This window comes from Oncorhynchus mykiss, chromosome 22, assembly GCF_013265735.2.
Source record: "Oncorhynchus mykiss isolate Arlee chromosome 22, USDA_OmykA_1.1, whole genome shotgun sequence".
Classification (NCBI taxonomy): Eukaryota; Metazoa; Chordata; class Actinopteri; order Salmoniformes; family Salmonidae; genus Oncorhynchus; species Oncorhynchus mykiss.
The window spans coordinates 25974259-25992555 of record NC_048586.1 but is presented as its reverse complement, the minus strand read 5'-3'; the positions used below and the strand labels follow the sequence as shown (position 1 = coordinate 25992555).

Here is an 18297-nt window from a genome sequence, read left to right as displayed (position 1 = left end):
TGTCTCTCTCGTTTCTTAGGATCGGCACTTTTTTTTCAAATGTTGCCTAAAATGACAAATCCCAAATCTAACTGCTTGTAGCTCAGACCCTGAAGCAAGGATATGCATATACTAGGTACCATTTGAAAGGAAACACTTTGAAGCTTGGAGGAATGTAGGATAATATAACTGACCCTGAGTCTCAGTGCAAATCCTAGATAAACAGCCTAATGAGTGTTTATATTACATTAATTTCACTTTCTGCTCTCATGAATATGTCTGAACCATAACCACATACAGAAATGTAATTATAGCAAATACAAAATACATACAAATGTATGTGGACACCCCTACAAATGAGTGGATTTGGCTATTTCAGCCACACCCGTTGCTGACAGGTGTAAAAAATCAAGCACACAGCCATGCAATCTCCATAGTGAAACGTTGGCAGTAGAATGGCCTTTTTGTTTTGTTTAATTTATTTAACCCTTATTTAACTAGGCAAGTCAGTTCAGAACAAATTCTTATTTACAATGACGGCCTACCCCGGCCAAACCCTAAACCAGAATGTGCTGGGCCAATTGTGCGCCGCCCTATGGGACTCCCAATCACGGCCGGTTGTGATACAGCCTGGAATCGAATCAGGGTTTGTAGTGACGTCTCTAGGACTGAGATGCAGTGCCTTAGACTGCTGTGCCACTCAGGAGCCCTGAAGCTCAGTGACTTTCAATGTTGCACCACCATAGGATGCTACCTTTTCAACAAGTCAGTTCGTCAAATTTCTGCCCTGATAGAGCTGCCCTGGTCAACTGTAAGTGCTGTTACTATGAAGTTACTCCTAGACGTTTCCACAACGGCTCAGCCGTGAAGTGGTAGGCCACACAAGCTCACAGAACTGGACCACTGAGTGCTTAAGCGCATAGCACGTACAAATCTTCTGCCCTCAGATGCAACACTCAGTACCGAGTTCCAAACTGCCTCTGGAAGCAACGTCAGCACAATCACTGTTCGTCGGGAGCTTCATGAAATGGGTTTCCATGGCCGAGCAGCCGCACAAAAACTTAAGATTATCATGCGCAATGCAAAGCGTCGGCTGGAGTGGTGTAAAGCTTTCCGCCATTGGACTCTGGAGCAGTGGAAGCACGTTCTCTGGAGTGATGAATCACGTCCTTCGGACGAATCTAGGTTTGGCGGATGCCAGGAGAACACTACCTGACCCAATGTATAGTAGCAACTGTAAAGTTTGGTGGAGGAGGAATAATGGTCTGGGGCTGTTTTTCATGGTTTGGGCTAGGCCCCTTAGTTCTGGGACAGCTCAATGACATTCTAGACGCCTCAAAGTTGGAAGCACAGAATCAACAGTTTGGGGAAGGCCCTTTCTTGTTTCAGCCTGACAATGCCCCCATGCACAAAGAGGTCCATACAGAAATGGTTTGTCGAGATTGGTGAGGAAGAACTTGACTGGCCTGCATAAAGCCCTGACCTCAACCCCATCAAACACCTTTGGGATGAATTGGAACGCCGACTGTGAGCCAGGCCTAATCACCCAACATCAGTGATCGACCTCACTAATGCTCTTGTTGCTGAATCGAAGCAAGTCCCCGCAGCAATGTTCCAAAATCTAGTTATTATTATTTTTTAAATGTTTTTGACAAATTGAATGGTATGCTTCACCATTGTAGTAGATGGGGTTCAGTTAAACCGCGGTGAATCATGGGAATCAAAATAATAATTTGTGAATCGCAAACAGAAAAAGGGAAAATGTATCTGTAGCCTTCCTTCTGCTGCACAACTCATTTTGTAGGTACTTTAAGTTGATTTGGATTGAATTTATGGGACATAGCAACACTATGTGCTAGTAATCAACCTGAAGTAAACACTTCTTATATACATTATAAAGCATATCGGCTCTAAAAATCCTTGATGCATGCTGAAACAACAGTCATTTTCAAAGTTTTTCCTCATAAACCTTCCCAATTAAATGTTGACTGCAAAGTAGGCCTACCTGGCAGAATGATATTATGATGATTTGTTTCACTTGGGTGCACATTTGTTTTGCATGCTCTGCCATCACATGTGCAGTACAGAAACCTTACTGAAACACCGCTAGCCTAACACAAATGTACTGTGACTAAAACTTGGCTGGCACATGTTTTCAATGGCGCTCTCTAACACCTGACACCAATATAGTAGATTAGATAGGTACTCTGACTGGGACTCAAATCCTGGTGACTGTAATTCCAAAACCATTATAATATCATAATCCTCGCTATATGAGCCAGGATGAGGGCGGCAGATAGCCTAGCAGTTAAGGGTGTTGGCCCAGTAACCTAAAGTCGCTGGTTCGAATCCATGAGCCGACTCGGTGACAAATCTATAGATTTGCCCTTGAGCAAGGCAGTTAACCCTAATATTGTTCCTGTAAGTCGCTCTGGATAAGTGCGTCTGCTAGATGACCAAAATGTAATGATACTATTCCTACCAAGTGTGTTAACCCTATTTGCACAATGCATAGTGTGTTTGCCTTTCACGCCAGTGACCCAGTTTCACTTCCTTGTCCTGCCATTTGCTACATTGGTGTCAGAAGTGGGATAGGGGACATTCAGCCATTGGAGGGCACAGCTCTGATGTGTTAGGGAGATGAAGGACAGGGACATGCCTTCACGTACGGAGAGGGCGGTGTAGCAAGCCTCGCTATATGAGAGACGTTACAGTGAGTTAACTCTATTGCAACAATGCGTAGGGTATTTGTCTTTCACACCAGCGAAACGAGTTGTATTCACTGCCCCACCGTTCACTACAATAGCAAAAGGCTAAAATCTCTAGGTGAGGTCGCTAGGTGAGGTCGCTAGGTGAGGTCGCTAGGTGAGGTCGCTAGGTGTTGTACAAAGGTTGCTTAGTATTATTACAAGGAGTACAACTTTTTTATTGTTTTATTATGATATTTAGATTTTTTTTGCTGGATTTGTCTCCCTTAAAAAAATATTCAAATAAGTTATACAGTTCATTTGTTTTCTAGTGATCATAATAGAGTACAATTCTACTCTAGGCTGTAAACGGCAGTGAAATGTCATTTGAATACTGGCGCAAAAGCCCCGTTATTTGAATGTTTCATTCTATTTCAGTTGTGGGTCTACTCTCGACAGATTATAAGGTCTAGAAAGACACAGGACAGTTTGGCAGTATTTTTACTTCTGGTACTTTTGTGCCGATCTGTTGCCGATCATCATTCTCCCAAGGTGTCCTATATAGTGTAACCATATAGGCCTATGCTCCCAGCAGGCCCAATTATTCAGGAAAACTTCACGTGCATTCTGACTCCTTTATGTAACACATCAATACAGTTTAAATGTATTACCTTATAAACATAAACACAACCAGTCACTATTAGGGCTGTTGCGTGACCGTATTACCGCCACTCCGGCGGTCACGAGTCATGAAGGCAGTCAAATTCCACAAATGAATTAAGCTTCTCCAAGCTCTGATGCTGCTGTTGGTCATTAGTTGCCTACACAACTTGCTACCTACCTGGTACTCGGCACGCTATTGTCCCTCTAATCACTTTGACATCAATGCAAATGTAATCGAAAATCGAATCAAACACTTCATGAGGGCTCATGTTGCGCAATATTTCTATAGGCTATGCAATAGTTGAAAAAACAGTGATGGCCTCTACTAAAAAGAGGAGGCTATGCCTACTATATTTATTTCTCAACTTTCCTAATATTAATCACATTGTTTATCTTTAAAACAGAAGTATAGCTTACTTGGCTGGCATGAAAATGAACCACGGGAAACCTGTCCTCCATTCGCTAAGTGCATAGATGATATGTATTTTTCCCATGATAATGGTCCATTCTAAATCAGTGAATTTCACACACATATATTATTTAGTATACAGTACCAGTCAAAAGTTTGGACACACCTACTCATTCCAGGGTTTTTCTTTATTTTTACTATTTTCTAGATTAGTAGTGAAGACATCAAAACTATGGAATCATGTAATAACCAAAAAAGTGTTAAAGAAATTCTTCAAAGTTTGCCTTGATGACAGCTTTGCACACACTTGGCATTCCCTGAACCAGCTTCACCTGGAAGGCTTTTCCAACAGTCTTGAAGGAGTTCCCACATGCTGAGCACTTGTTGGCTGCTGAACGCTCAAAACCTGTTTCAATCGGCTTTCCACCAGACACTGGGAGATGAATTCACCTTTCAGCAGGACTAAAACACAAGGCCAAATCTACACTGTAGTTTCTTACCAAGGAGACTGTGAATGTTCCTGAGTGGCCGAGTTACAGTTTTGACTTGAATCTTCTTGAAAATCTATGGCAAGACCTGAAAATTGTTGTCTAGGAATGATCAACAACCACTTTGACCGAGCTTAAATAATTTGGAATAATGGGAAAATGTTGCATAATCCAGGTGTGGAATGCTCTTAGACTTGCCCAGAAAGACGGCTGTAATCGCTGCCAAAGGTTCTTCTACAAAGTATAAAGTATTGAGTCAGGGGTGTGAATACTTATGTAAAATTAGATATCTGTATTTCATTTTCAATACATTTTCAAACATTTCTAAAAACATGTTTTGACTTTAATTATGGGGTATTGTGTGTAGATGGTCGTCCCTAACACAACAAAATGTCAAAAATCGGCCATTCGATGAATGGAAAGAGACATCTGTTACAAAACACCAAAAAGGTTAATGACCTTCGGGAGATTGCCAAGCCTTTGATACTGAGTAGGGAGTGGATGTATTTTCTGTTTGTCGAGATTGACATACTCTATTGGATTGTGATGTTGAAAACTCAAACCATGATGAAAGTGCTTGAAGTGGATAATCGGTATGCGGTAATGCATTGCTTATTGGTTGTGTGTGGTGCATTGGCACATAAACCTGTTAGGGGGAAATAATGGCATGTATTTTATATAATTATAAATATGACATCAAAATGTGATTTCCCTAGGTGATCATTGTCTGCAACTGGCTCTGATTTGTGAGTGAGCTAGTCTGTTGTGGTCGGCGAACCCTCAACCTCCTGGCCCGTAGCCCTTTGTGGCACAAAACCATGCCCTTTGTGCCACAAAACCATGCTGAAGTGGTCAAGTCAACATCCACATTTATACAGACAGGGTTGCTACAGTTATTGTTATTTGTGGTGGTTATCTTTTTTTATTCTATGAGGGGAAGGGTTTGCCTGTTTTTTTTGTTTTTTTATAACCGTATAAGGGGTAAAAAAAAAAGTGTTTTATGTTGGGTAGTGGGGTGAATTTGTTTTATGACACCTCCAGTTAGACCAGTCCTCCCCCCGGCAGTTGTCACACACATTGTTATTTCAGTAGGCTGTATTCATGTTCAGTGTTTAATGTGTTGGTTTGTAACTGATAGTTTGTCTTGCCCATAGGCTGTGATTTTCCACATGACCTGGTTGGCTATGTCTCTATGTTTACAACTCGGATGACTGCTCCGAGGGAGAGGGCTGCCGCACATACCACTGCACATACACACGTGGGGACATCAGCACTCCAGGGGTTAAAGCCTCATATTTGTGGTGTGTGTGTGTGAGAGAGAGAAAGGGGATGATGTGAGAATGATGAATATGAGAAGGTACTCTTAAGCCTATGATTCATTACACTCAATGTGCCTTCCTCTGCTCTTTCTCTCTTTGCTTCGTGTGACGTTGTCAGAGAGGCAATCTGGACGCAATCTATGTTGCTCCGTGTCACCCCCCAAAACTTGCCTGCAACCTAGTTGCATGTCATCGCACAAGATGGAATTCAACCCTATTTCAAGCAACTGCCTGTATGCAATGTCCAATCAGTGAGCAGAAAAGACGGACTGGTTGTTTGGCAACAAAACTGACGCGTGCACAACTATAGATTTTAACTGCAACTATATTTAGTCGACCATATATATTTAATACATAAATCAAGTATATATTTTCATTTTTTTGCTTTATTATTTATTCATATTTTTTGGTACTTTTTACTCCTTTTTCTCCCCAATTTTGTGATATCCAATTGGTAGTTAGTCTTGTCCCATCGCTGCAACTCCCCTACGGACTCAGGAGAGGTGAAGGTCGAGAGCCATGCATCCTCCGAAACAGGACTCTGCCAAACCGCACTGCTTCTTGACCCTGCTCACTTAACCCGGAAGCTAACCGCACCAATGTGTCGGAGGAAACTGGCGACCGAAATCAGCTTGCAGGCGCCCGGCCCAACACAAGGAGTCGCTAGAGTGCGATGGGACAAGGAAATCCCGGCCGACCAAACCCTGCTCTACACCCGGACGACGCTGGGCTAATAGTGTGCCGCCTCATGGGTCTCCCGAGCACGGCTGGCTGTGACACAGCCTAGGATTGAACCCGGGTCTGTATTAGTGTCTTAGATAGCTGCGCCACTCGTGAGGCCATACATAAATATAAATAAAGGTGCACAATGAGTACTTGTCTCTCAAATACCTGGTTACAGTTGTTGGTTAGCTAGTTATTCATTAAAATCACCATTTAACCAACACCCATATTTTTGTGACTACCTGGACCTACCATTTGGTTTTGAAGTATTGAAACTTAACCACATGATTTTAATGAAAAGTATTTTTGTAAACAACATGAAAAGGTGACTGTAAGAAGCGCTCATCATTTCAAATAAACTACGTCTAATTAAACGGCAAATAAACACTCTCTAAATAGGTCAGGAGCCAGAGATTGAATGAAAATGATTTATTTAGGCTATATTATTTAAATTATTTCAAGGCTATAGCTAAAAAAGAAATACTGTAAATTGTGAAGCATTTGAAAGTGCGACACACTAGGCTGGCAGGAACATTAAGCGCTCAGCATTTAAACAGCATTTTGTTATATTAAATCATTATGGTATAAGTTGCGCATATACATTTGAAGTCGGAAGTTGACATACACCTTAGCCAAATACATTTAAACTCAGTTTTTCACAATTCCTGACATTTAATCAGAGTAAAAATTCCCTGTTTTAGGTCAGTTAGGATCACCACTTTATTTTAAGAATGTGAAATGTCAGAATAATAGTAGAGAGAGTGATTTATGTCAGCTTTCATCACATTCCCAGTGGGTCAGAAGTTTACATACACTCAATTAGTATTTGGCAGCATTGCCTTTAAATTGTTTTATTTGGGTCAAACGTTTCGGATAGCCTTCCACAAGCTTCCCACAATAAGTTGGGTGAATTTTGGCCCATTCCCCCTGACAGAGCTGGTGTAACTGAGTCAGGTTTGTAGGCCTTCTTGCTCGCACATGCTTTTTCAGTTCTGCCCACAAATTTTCTATAGGATTGAGGTCAGGGCTTTGTGATGGCCACTCCAATACCTTGACACAAATTACTTGTGTCATGCACAAAGTAGATGTCCTAACCGACTTGCCAAAACTATAGTTTGTTAACAAGAAATTTGTGGAGTGGTTGAAAATGAGTTTTAATGACTCCAACCTAAGTGTATGTAAACTTCTGACTTCAACTGTAGGCTGTGACTTACTTAGAATTAAATAAAAATGAAACAAAAAATGCCTTATTAGACTCAGTCTACAGTGCCTTTTTGAATTCACTTTTAGAGTTTGGCCAGAGTCTGTGGCTTCAGACTCATGCGATGGTGCCTGGAGAGCAGGCCAGCAGCGGAGAATTCAGTTCCCTCTCCGAGCTTGCAGCACTTCTGGGGATGCTAAACATCCTCCGGGCCACTTTTGCCAGGCTGGGCAGGGATGCAGAGTTGTTTTTTTTCTATAGGTAGGACTAAAGGTTATTAGGCACAATAACCCTATCAAAACGGATATCTCCTTGAAATAGGTAATATGTCAGGCCTATTGGGCCAAAATCAATGATAGCCTATTGTATAAATAATATAACGAAAATTAACACATTTTAATAGATCAGATTTTTTTGTTTAAAAATACTTTGCTACAATGACACTTATTTAGCTACCAACCTTGTTCCTTTCTGTTAGCATGTGCACGTAATGTGCACGTACACCATAATGCTTTCGGGATACATGTCTTTTCAGACTCCACACGACATCACTGCACTCCTTCTCTTGCTCCTCATCATCTTTGTAAGTCACCTTGATTTGGAGTGCACGAGAAGGCAGACGCTCCAGCCTTTGGGAAACTCGCTCCGCGCTCCAGTCAAATTGGGCACGCTCCACTCACATACTCTGGTTTCAACTGGAAATGTCCAACATGAATCGCTAGCTCGATTAGCTTGCTAGCTAGCTAAATTGTACAGCCAGCATTATGTCTGTTACAATTACCAAACGTTTGGATAAACAAATCATTTGTGAAACCATGATGTGGTGTATGACAGGATTGAATGCTGCATGTAATGTCAATTGCATACAATGATTATTGCAACCACAGGGAGCCTTATGCTTCCATTGTTACCAAGGCAACAGTAGACACTTCCATTCTGGGTGCTCTCTCTCCTTCACACCGGGGTTAGAATTTGATACTGGATTAAAGTTAGCCCCAGAGGGGGTGTTTATGTGTGAGTCGTCCCTCACCTTTTTGACTCATTCATGCATTTCCCCAGAGAATTTCTGGTGTGCTTGTGTTTTTATTTAGAAAGTAGAAGCCCTCATTATTCGTAGCTTACAGACAGCTACTGCAGATGCTTTCAGCTGCATTCACTGTATCATATATCTGGAGTCCTTGCATTCCTCAGCTAGCCACATGCTAAAAACATGGGTAACACTTCATTCTTCAAATGATTTATTGAGCTGGCTAGTGGGCTTCGCATTGCATCCCATACAGTAGTCATGATATCAGATGCACTGTGTTACTCAAGGAACCGAGAACAGATATCCACACACAGAGGAATCACCATAAACACTGTGGGTTTGCATGCTAATTTGCTGAGTGTGCTATTTGGGTGATAATGTGTACCATTGGTCAGGGAGATAATTTATAAGCATAGTGATATTTCCATAATTCTGAGACGAGTGGAGGTGATTGGCACGGAGTTGTCGGGGCAGCTGCATGGGGACAGATAGTTCCAGTAGAGAAGAAGAGTCACACATGACGGGGTGTAAAGACTAACGACCCCTGTCTGGAGCATGAATCACGCCAGAGCTGGGGGAAGGGGGTTGGAGGGTTATAGTAAGTGGCTGCTGCCTCCAGTTTTGAGGAGTGAGAAAGAAGGGGCAAGACGTGCTCAGTGACTCCCACTCAAACACATACACATAGACAGTTACCGTATGTCTGCAGTATGCTGAGCCTGTTGACTCTTCTATATCCTGCCCACAACCATGTTCTCATGCGCTGTCTGTGTGTTTGTTATATATACACTACCGTTCAAAAGTTTGGGGTCACTTAGAAATGTCCTTATTTTTGAATGAGTAGTACACAGCGTTGTGTGAGATCTTCAGTTTCTTGGCAACTTCTCGCATGTAATAGCCTTCATTTCTCAGAACAAGAATAGACTGATGAGTTTCAGAAGAAAGTTCTTTTGTTTCTGGCCATTTTGAGTCTGTAATCTTACCCACAGATGCTGATGCTCCAGATACTCAACTAGTTTAAAGAAGGCCAGTTTTATTGCTTCTTTAAGCAGAACAACAGTTTTCAGCTGTGCTAAAATAATTGCAAAAGGGTTTTCTAATGATCAAATAGTGTTTTAAAATGATAAACTTGGATTAACTAACACAACGTGCCATTGGAACAAAGGAGTGATGGTTGCTGATAATGGACCTCTGTATGCCTATGTAGATATTCCATGAAAAAATCTGCCATTTCTAGCTACAATAGTCATTTACAACATTAACAAAGTCTACACTGCATTTCTGATCAATTAGATATTTTAATGGACAGAAAATGTGCTTTTCTTTAAAAAACAAGTACATTTCGAAGTGACTCCAAACTTTTGAACTCCAAGCAGGCTGTCATGTGCCTTTTACTGAGGAGTAGCTTCCGTCTGGCCACTCTACCATAAAGGCCTGATTGGTGGAGTGCGGCAGAGATGGTTGTCCTTATGGAAGATTCTCCCATCTCCACTCAGTCATAGTGACCATCAGGTTCCTGGTCACCTCCCTGAACAAGGTCCTTCTCCCCTGATTGCTCAGTGTGGCCGGGCGGCCAGCTCTAGAAAGAGTCTTGGCGGTTCCAAACTTCTTCCATTTAAGAATGATGGGGGCCACTGTGTTGTTAAATACCATCCCCAATGATGATGGGATTGGGTTACACATCATCCTGTCTGTCATCCTTTACCGTACTCCTCACATCACCTATAATAGCTTTAATAACAATGAAATGGAGAATACTTCTCTTAATATTCTGTCTCCCAGGCTGTCTATCACTGTAACACGCTAGTCTCTGTTTCAACAGATACAGGCTGGCACTTAACTGCTACATTTGCCTTCCTTTAAGCTTTACCTGTGGTCAATTTTGTGAATAGGCCTCTGATAGCAAGCACAGAATCAAATCAAATCAAATTGATTTATATAGCCTTTCGTACATTAGCTGATATCTCAAAGTGCTGTACAGAAACCCAGCCTAAAACCCCAAACAGCAAGCAATGCAGGTGTAGAAGAACTGAGCTGTATTTAAAAAAAAATTGATGACAGACCTCTCTCCTCTCTCTCTCTGCTCTACTCCTCTCTCTCTCTGCTCTCTCCCGCTCTCTCTATCACAGGTCAATGTGTCGACTACAGGACCTCTACAGGGTTGTTGTCAATGTAGGTCCCTGACGTCTTCAGTCTGCTGCCAGTCTGTTTAGTTAGTTAACCCATCTCTTCCTGCATCAGACCACCATCACCCTCCTGCATCACACCCAGGCACCCTCCTCAGACACCTGGCCAATCGCTTGTTCTGAACAGCGTTACCATGGACACCGAGTCCACCCACTCTGGCTACTCCAACAGATCCAACAGACATGGGTAAGAGCTCAGTTGACTTCCTCTCTGTCTTCTCTCTCTCCTCTCTCGCTCTCTCTCTCCGCTCTCACACTCCGCACACACACACACACACACACACACACACACACACACACACACACACACACACACACACACACACACCCACCCAAGCGGATGTAAGGTCAAGTTGCCAATGAGTGTGTTCAGATGCAGGCCTGTCTGTACCATCAGAGGGATGCTTATGTCTATATCTGCCGCAGAGCAACTGAATGCTGTTTGTCTCCATTGTGTATTACTTTTTCATTTAAGCCTAGCCTCATGTCAGTTGTTGGAAAAAAGTTTTAAAAAGAGGGGGCGAGAGAGATGAGTGATGGGTAAAGCTCATGGAGTAGGGTTGTCACAGCTGACTGCCTTTAACCTATTTCACTGACTCACTCTGACTTGTTCTGTAAATGAGATGGGGAGTGTGAGAGACTAATTAGGAGGCTTTCCTCTCCTCCCTCATCCACTTGTTCGTTGCCATATTCTTACTGTCTCGTGTGTGTGCGTGTGTGTGTGTAGGGAGCAGAGTCGGCGTGAGCGGCGTAAGCTCAGCAGTAAGGACAGCAGCCGGTCAGAGCGGTCTGTAATCATCAACAGCCCCTACGGGCCCACTCAGGCCTCCCCCAACCACAACAGCGAGCCCCTGCTAGAAGTCCCCAGCTCTGTGGCTGGAGACGAGGCTCCAAGCCTCCAGGTAAGCTCCAACCTAACAAATCAAAACTCACACAAACCATGCCTGAGAGATTCAAAAATCCCTACATAACTATACTGTACAGTGCAGCACTTGCTTACAGGAACCCTGTACAGAAGCCATCTCCCAACCAATCTCCTTCTCGCAGAGTCAAGCAGGGAACCAGCTGAGTCGCGCACCATGCTGTTTTAAACTCAAACATCTGGGCCCATCATAATCACCATAGTGACAGGGTCATAGTCACCATGGTGACTGGGTGCCAAATAGGTCAGAGGATTTGCAAATCTCCCCTTGGCCTGTGCAAACTATATTTCCCATTCTTTGTAATTGCGTGTGTTTCTGTGCTGTGTGTGTGTGTGGGTGTAGTAATGTGGTTCTATGTGTAATCATTCTGTATGTGGGTCAGAATGTGTCTTGATTTAAATCCACATATGGTTATCTCTGGAAGCAAGCCTATGATTTAGATGCTCTGACAATGGGGTTGAGATTTAGCTCTGGGCTATTGAAGCTAGGGTCAGAAGGCTAGAGACTGGCTATAGAGGTAGATGGATCAAGTGAAGGAGACTGCTGCAGAGAGAGGGGGAGGGAGAGCGATAGATAAAGAGCGAAATGGTGATAGTTATGTTAGGAGGAGTATACTCTGTCTCGTGCCCTGGGCTCCATTCACATACTCTCTGACCTACTTGACTTTGTAAGTGGAAGGTCGTGTGTGTGTGTGTGTGTGTGTGTGTGTGTGTGTGTGTGTGTGTGTGTGTGTGTGTGTGTGTGTGTGTGGATGCATAAAGCATTTATGAGCCTACATGTGCATGAATGGTCTATGCAGCAAGTAGTGCAGTACCAGCTACATCTCAGCTGCATTACCGAAGCACTGCTTACATTTATACAGCTACAAACAGTGTCTGTCTGTCTAGCCGTCTGTCTGTCTGTCTCATTCCATGTCTCTTTGTATTTGGATGTTTGACTCGGTCTAGCGTGCTGCAAACATTCCACATTGTGGTGTCATTGTAAGCTTGTGGCTTACAGACCCATTGTCTGCAATGTTGTTCAGCCACTGTCTACCAACTAGTGTAAAAGGTCATCTGTAATCATATCACATGACCATTACAGTGCAGTGCTTCCAAATGGCACCAACCCATCCCTGACACTGCTTTAAGAGCAATGCTCTTTCAAATGGATATGGCTAATGCTAATATAATCTGGCACAGAGGAATTCACATACTGTAGGCTGAGATTAGCTTTAGCATGCAGCCAAACACCACTCTAAGGAAAGCTGATATCGATAATCCATGCATGCCTATGATCTGTGTGTGTGTGTGTGTGTGTGTGTGTTGTGTGTGTGTGCGCTTGCCTGTGTCTGTGAGTAGTGTGTACTGTCGGTGTCTGTGTGTGATTCATAGAGAGGTTGCCAACAGTGAATGTCTGTCGGGTGAAAATAATGTCATAAGGCTGTGTTCTGTGTCATGGTACTGTTGTGTTGTGCCTGAAGGCTATGGGGTTGGCATTGGCCTCTAACACGCCTGCTAATCTACTTCACCTGGCAGTGTGTCACATGATGCAGGGCTGAGGCTTTTGGAAGTAGTGGAAACAAATAGAATTGGGAATGTCTTTGCTCTTTTGTCCTTTTGGCCTCGCAAACATACACACACAAATACAGTACAAATGTCAGACAAACCTCTAGCCGTACCAGTGAGGTTCCTTTGTGTGCCACTGAATGTCATTGTTCTTTTTCCCAGTATACCAATGTGAAACACACACACACACACGTCAGAATAACCTCCAGTCATACCAGTAAAGCTCTTTTGTGTGTTGGGTTAGTAGGTTACTGTATGTGTCTGTGAGCGAAGCCTGTTAGTCAGTCAGTGTTAGTGTGTGTTGTGTTTAGTGTCATATTATAGTGTGTAACAGGCCTAACCAGGGCTCTGAATACTATCTATATTCACTCTCCACCAGAGGACAGGGCTGCCAAGCAAGCATCAAACACCACCCATCTCTATTTATTTTCTCTTTCTCTCCCTCTCTCATTCCCTCTTTTTCCTTTCTTTCTTTCCTTCTTTCTTTCTTTTCTTTCTTTCTCTGTGTGTCTGTTTCTCTAACTGTGTCTCTGTCCTTCTCTGCCCCCTCTTCTCTGCTTCTCTGCCTTTCGGTCTGTATAACATGGTACATTTTGATTAGTTTTGAGTTAATCTGTGGGATTAAACCACAGAGTGTAAATGAAGAGCGTTTAGCCTGCATTTGCTCTACCATTGCTACAGAGAGGCTCATTAGTTATATGTACCATGCTTTAAGAGATGTTAGATAATATATAGGCCGTGTTCACTGATCTTTAACATGGAGAAGAGTGAGAGCACATTAAGATAATGTATGTAACAATGGGAGACATCAGACAGGACAGAGTTATATGATCTAATAGGTTGTAGGTGTGATTAACACTCAGAGCCCCAGAATTCCATAACTACTAGAATGGCAATGATGGTCATTCTGACCGTTGATATTTCAATTATATAAATATTCCTTAATAAATTGCTAAATGAATGCATGTATTATGTTAAAATAGGTTCTAAGATTCCTCAGGACACCAAATGCAAATTAGAAAATGTATTGATTGATCCAGAAGCACATGGATTGTAAATACTAAAATAATAAGATAGTGTATTTTCTGACTGCAAAACAACAGTTGCTGGCCCGTCCAAACTACACCTAAACTGTATTAAAACTAATTTCACATATAATAATAATAATAGATGTGGCCTAAAACAAAACAAAATTAACCACAAACCATGTGTAACCACGCCAGCCCAGGACCACCACATCCGGCTTCTTCACCTGTGGGATCGTCTGAGACCAGCCACCGGGACAGCTGAAGAATTTCTTCATAAACTGTCAGAAACTGTCTCAGGGAAGCTCATCTGCATGCTCTTCATCGGGATCTTGAACTGACTGCAGTTCAGCGTCGTTTGCTGTTGTCAACAGAGTGCCCCATGGTGGTGATGGGGATATGGTATGGGCAGGCATAAACTACGGGAAACGAACACAATTGCATTTTATCAATGGCAATTTGAATGCACAGAGATACCGTGATGAGATCCTGAGTTGTGCCATTCTTCCACCGCCATCACCTCGTGTTTCAGCATGATGATGCACAGCACCATGTCTCAAGGGATCTGTACACAATTCCTGGAATCTGAAAATGTCCCAGTTCTTCCATGGCCTACATACTTACCAGACATGTCACCCCTTTGAGCATGTTTGGGATGCTCTGGATTGTCGTGTACGACAGCGTGTTTCAGTTTTCGCTAGTATCCAGCAACTTCGCACAGCCATTGAAGAGGAGTGGGACAACATTCCACAAGCCAAAATCAACAGCTTGATCAACTCTATGCGAAGGAGATGTTGCAATACATTTTAGTCATTTAGCAGAAGCTCTTATCCAGAGTGACTTACAGTAGTGAGTGCACACATTTTCATTCGTACTGGTCCACTGTGGGAATCGAATCTACAAACCTGGCATTGCAAGTACCATGCTCTATCAACTGAGCCACATGGAACCACTTAAATTAGGCAAATGGTGGTCACCGACTAGACTAGACTAGATTACTGATCCACACCCCTACTTAAAAAAAAAAAGTTAGTTGTGATCAACAGATGCATATCTGTATTCCCAGTCATGTGAAATTCATAGACTAGGGCCTAATGAATTTATTTCAATTGACTGATTTATTTTATATGAACTCAGTAAAATCTTTGAAATTGTTGGATGTTTATATTTTTGTTCAGATCAAATTTTATTTGTCACACTCGCCGAATACAACAGGTTTACAGTGAAATGCTTACTTACGAGCCCCTAACTAACAATGCAGTTTAAAAATATATAGGGGGGGATACCAGTACAGAGTTAATGTGCGGGGGCACCAGTTAATTGAGGTAATATGAACATGAAGTTAGAGTTATTAAAGTGACTATGCATAGATGATAACAACAGAGAGTAGCAGCGGTGTAAAAGAGTGGGGTGGGGAGAAATGCAAATAGTCTGGGTAGCCATTTGATTAGGTTTTCAGGAGTCTTATGGCTTGGGGGTAGAAGCTGTTTAGAAGCCTCTTGGACCTAGACTTGGCGTTCTGGTACCTCTTGCCCTGCTGTAGCAGAGAGAACAGTCTATGACTAGGGTGGCTGGAGTCTTTGACAATTTTTAGGGCCTTCTTCTGACACCGCCTGGTATAGAGGTCCTGGATGGCAGGAAGCTTGGCCCCAGTGATATACTGGGCCGTTCACACTACCCTCTGTAGTGCCTGCGGTAGGAGGCCAAGCAGTTGTCATACCAGGCAGTGATGCAACCGGTCAGGATGCTCTCGAGGGTGCAGCAGTAGAACCTTTTGAGGATCTGAGGACCCATGCCAAATCTTTTCAGTCTCCTGGGGGAGAATAGGCGTTGTCATGCTCTCTTCACGACTGTCTTGGTGTGCTTGGACCATGTTAGTTTCTTGGTAATGTGGACACCAAGGAACTTGAAGCTCTCAACCTGCTCCACTGCAGCCCCATCGATGAGAATGGGGGCTGCTCAGTCCTCTTGTTCCTGTAGCCCACAATCATCTCCTTTGTCTTGATCATGTTGAGGGAGAGGTTGTTATCCTTGCACCACACGGCCAGGTCTCTTACCTCCTCCCTATAGGCTGTCTTGTCATTGTCGGTAATCATTTAGTCAGCCACCAATTGTGCAAGTTCTCCCACTTAAAAAGATGAGAGGCCTGTAATTTTCATCATAGGTACACTTCAACTATGACAGACAAAATGAGAAAAAAAATCCAGAAAATCACATTGTAGGATTTTTAATGAATTAATTTGCAAATTATGGTGGAAAATAAGTATTTGGTCAATAACAAAAGTTTATCTCAATACTTTTTATATACCATTTGTTGGCAATGACAGAGGTCAAACGTTTTCTGTAAGTCTTCACAAGGTTTTCACACTGTTGCTGGTATTTTGGCCCATTCTGCCGAAATTGTTGCAACCCCTATTACTAGCCTTTTCAACCGGTCTTTCGTGTCGTCTGAGATTCCCAAAGATTGGAAAGCAGCTGCGGTCGTCCCTCTCTTCAAAGGGGGGACACTCTTGACCCAAACTGCTACAGACCTATATCTATCCTACCCTGCCTTTCTAATTTCTTCGAAAGCCAAGTCAACAAACAGATAACAGACCATTTCGAATCCCACCATACCTTCTCCGCTATGCAATCTGGTCATGGATGCACCTCAGCCACGCTCAAGGTCTTAAACGATATCTTAACCACAATTGATAAGAAACAATACTGTGCAGCCGTATTCATTGATCTGGCCGAGGCTTTCGACTCTGCCGATGAGGATGTGGTGATTGACAGACTCGATAGCCTTGGTTTCTCAAATGATTGCCTCGCCTGGTACACCAACTACTTCTCTGATAGAGTTCAGTGTGTCAAATTGGAGGGTCTGTTGTCGGGTCTCTGGCAGTCTCTATGGGGGTACCTCAGGGTTAAATTATTGGACCGACTCGCTTCTCTGTATACATCAATGATGTCGCTCTTGCTGCTGGTGAGTCTCTGATCCACCTCTACGCAGACGACACCATTCTGTATACTTTTGGCCCTTCTTTGGACACTGTGTTAACAACCCTCCAGATGAGCTTCAATGCCATACAACTCTCCTTCTGTGGCCCCCAATTGCTCTTAATTACTAGTAAAACTAAATGCATGCTCTTCAACCGATCGCTGCCTGCACCTGCCCGCCCGTCCAACATCACTACTCTGGACGGCTCTGACTTAGAACATGTGGACAACTACAAATACCTAGGTGTCGTGTCTTTGGCTATGCCGGAATAAGTGATATGACATGCTATTCTATAAAATCCTTTCTCCGTAATTAATATTACCTGATTGAGCTAATCATGTAATTAACTAGAGAGTCGGGGCAACACAAAATAATATTTATAGAGCTGTTATCTTCCGAATAAACTCTTAAAGACCTTGTAATATTTTACATCAATAGCAGTCAATATTAATCGTCACCTTAATTCGGTCTCATCTGAAAGTTGTAAATTCTTGGTTATCTTCACGAACCCTGGCTAACAAGTTGAATCAGCAATACAAAATTGGGTTTAATTATTTATTTACTAAATACCTAACTAATCACACAGAATTACATATACACAGAATGAACCATACATGGATTACAAATTACGTCATAAAGGAAAACGTCCCTAGTGAGCGGAACAGATATGACAGCTGGTTACACAAAAGAAAAGGGGCTGGGTTTGAGTGAAAGAGCGGGAAGACTGAGGGACAAAGGGAGAAGCTGTGCTATCGAAAATACAGTATCTTATGCGTTCTAAATTACCGCCTATTTGGAAAAGGAAAATGCAATAAATATTTTCTCTAAGCTTCGGAAGGTTGGTGGTAGATGGAAGGCTATGTTGCCAAACCGAGTCCTTTGTCCTTTGAAGAATGCCTCTGGTGGTCAATTGGATGCGTTGTAGAAACGTCGTTGTGTCTCCACCTTAAAACAATCCTTGCTGCTTTATTCTGTGTATTCTGCAGCCTCCTAACTTCACTTGATGTTGCATTTCCCCAGACCACCGAACAGTAGTTCACCTGAATCTCAATTAATGCTTGGGTTATCTGCTTAAGAATCTTTCCTTTTTACATAGATTAGTTATTTGAGACGACCATGATAAGCAGTTGTCTAGCTGCACTC

The 18297-nt window shown here is 42.7% G+C and overlaps 1 protein-coding gene across 2 annotated transcripts in view; it reads left to right on the top strand.

Annotated features, from left to right (window-relative positions):
• The window catches only part of LOC110501638 (vang-like protein 1), a 56092-nt gene that overhangs the window by 8669 nt on the left and 29126 nt on the right, over nt 1–18297 (top strand). For both annotated transcript variants that reach the window (XM_021579338.2, XM_021579339.2), the window contains exons 2-3: nt 10623–10866; nt 11407–11581. In XM_021579338.2, coding sequence (XP_021435013.2) covers nt 10814–10866; nt 11407–11581 — 228 coding nt within the window. In that variant the 5' untranslated portion in view covers nt 10623–10813. The remainder of the gene's footprint in view (nt 1–10622; nt 10867–11406; nt 11582–18297) is intronic.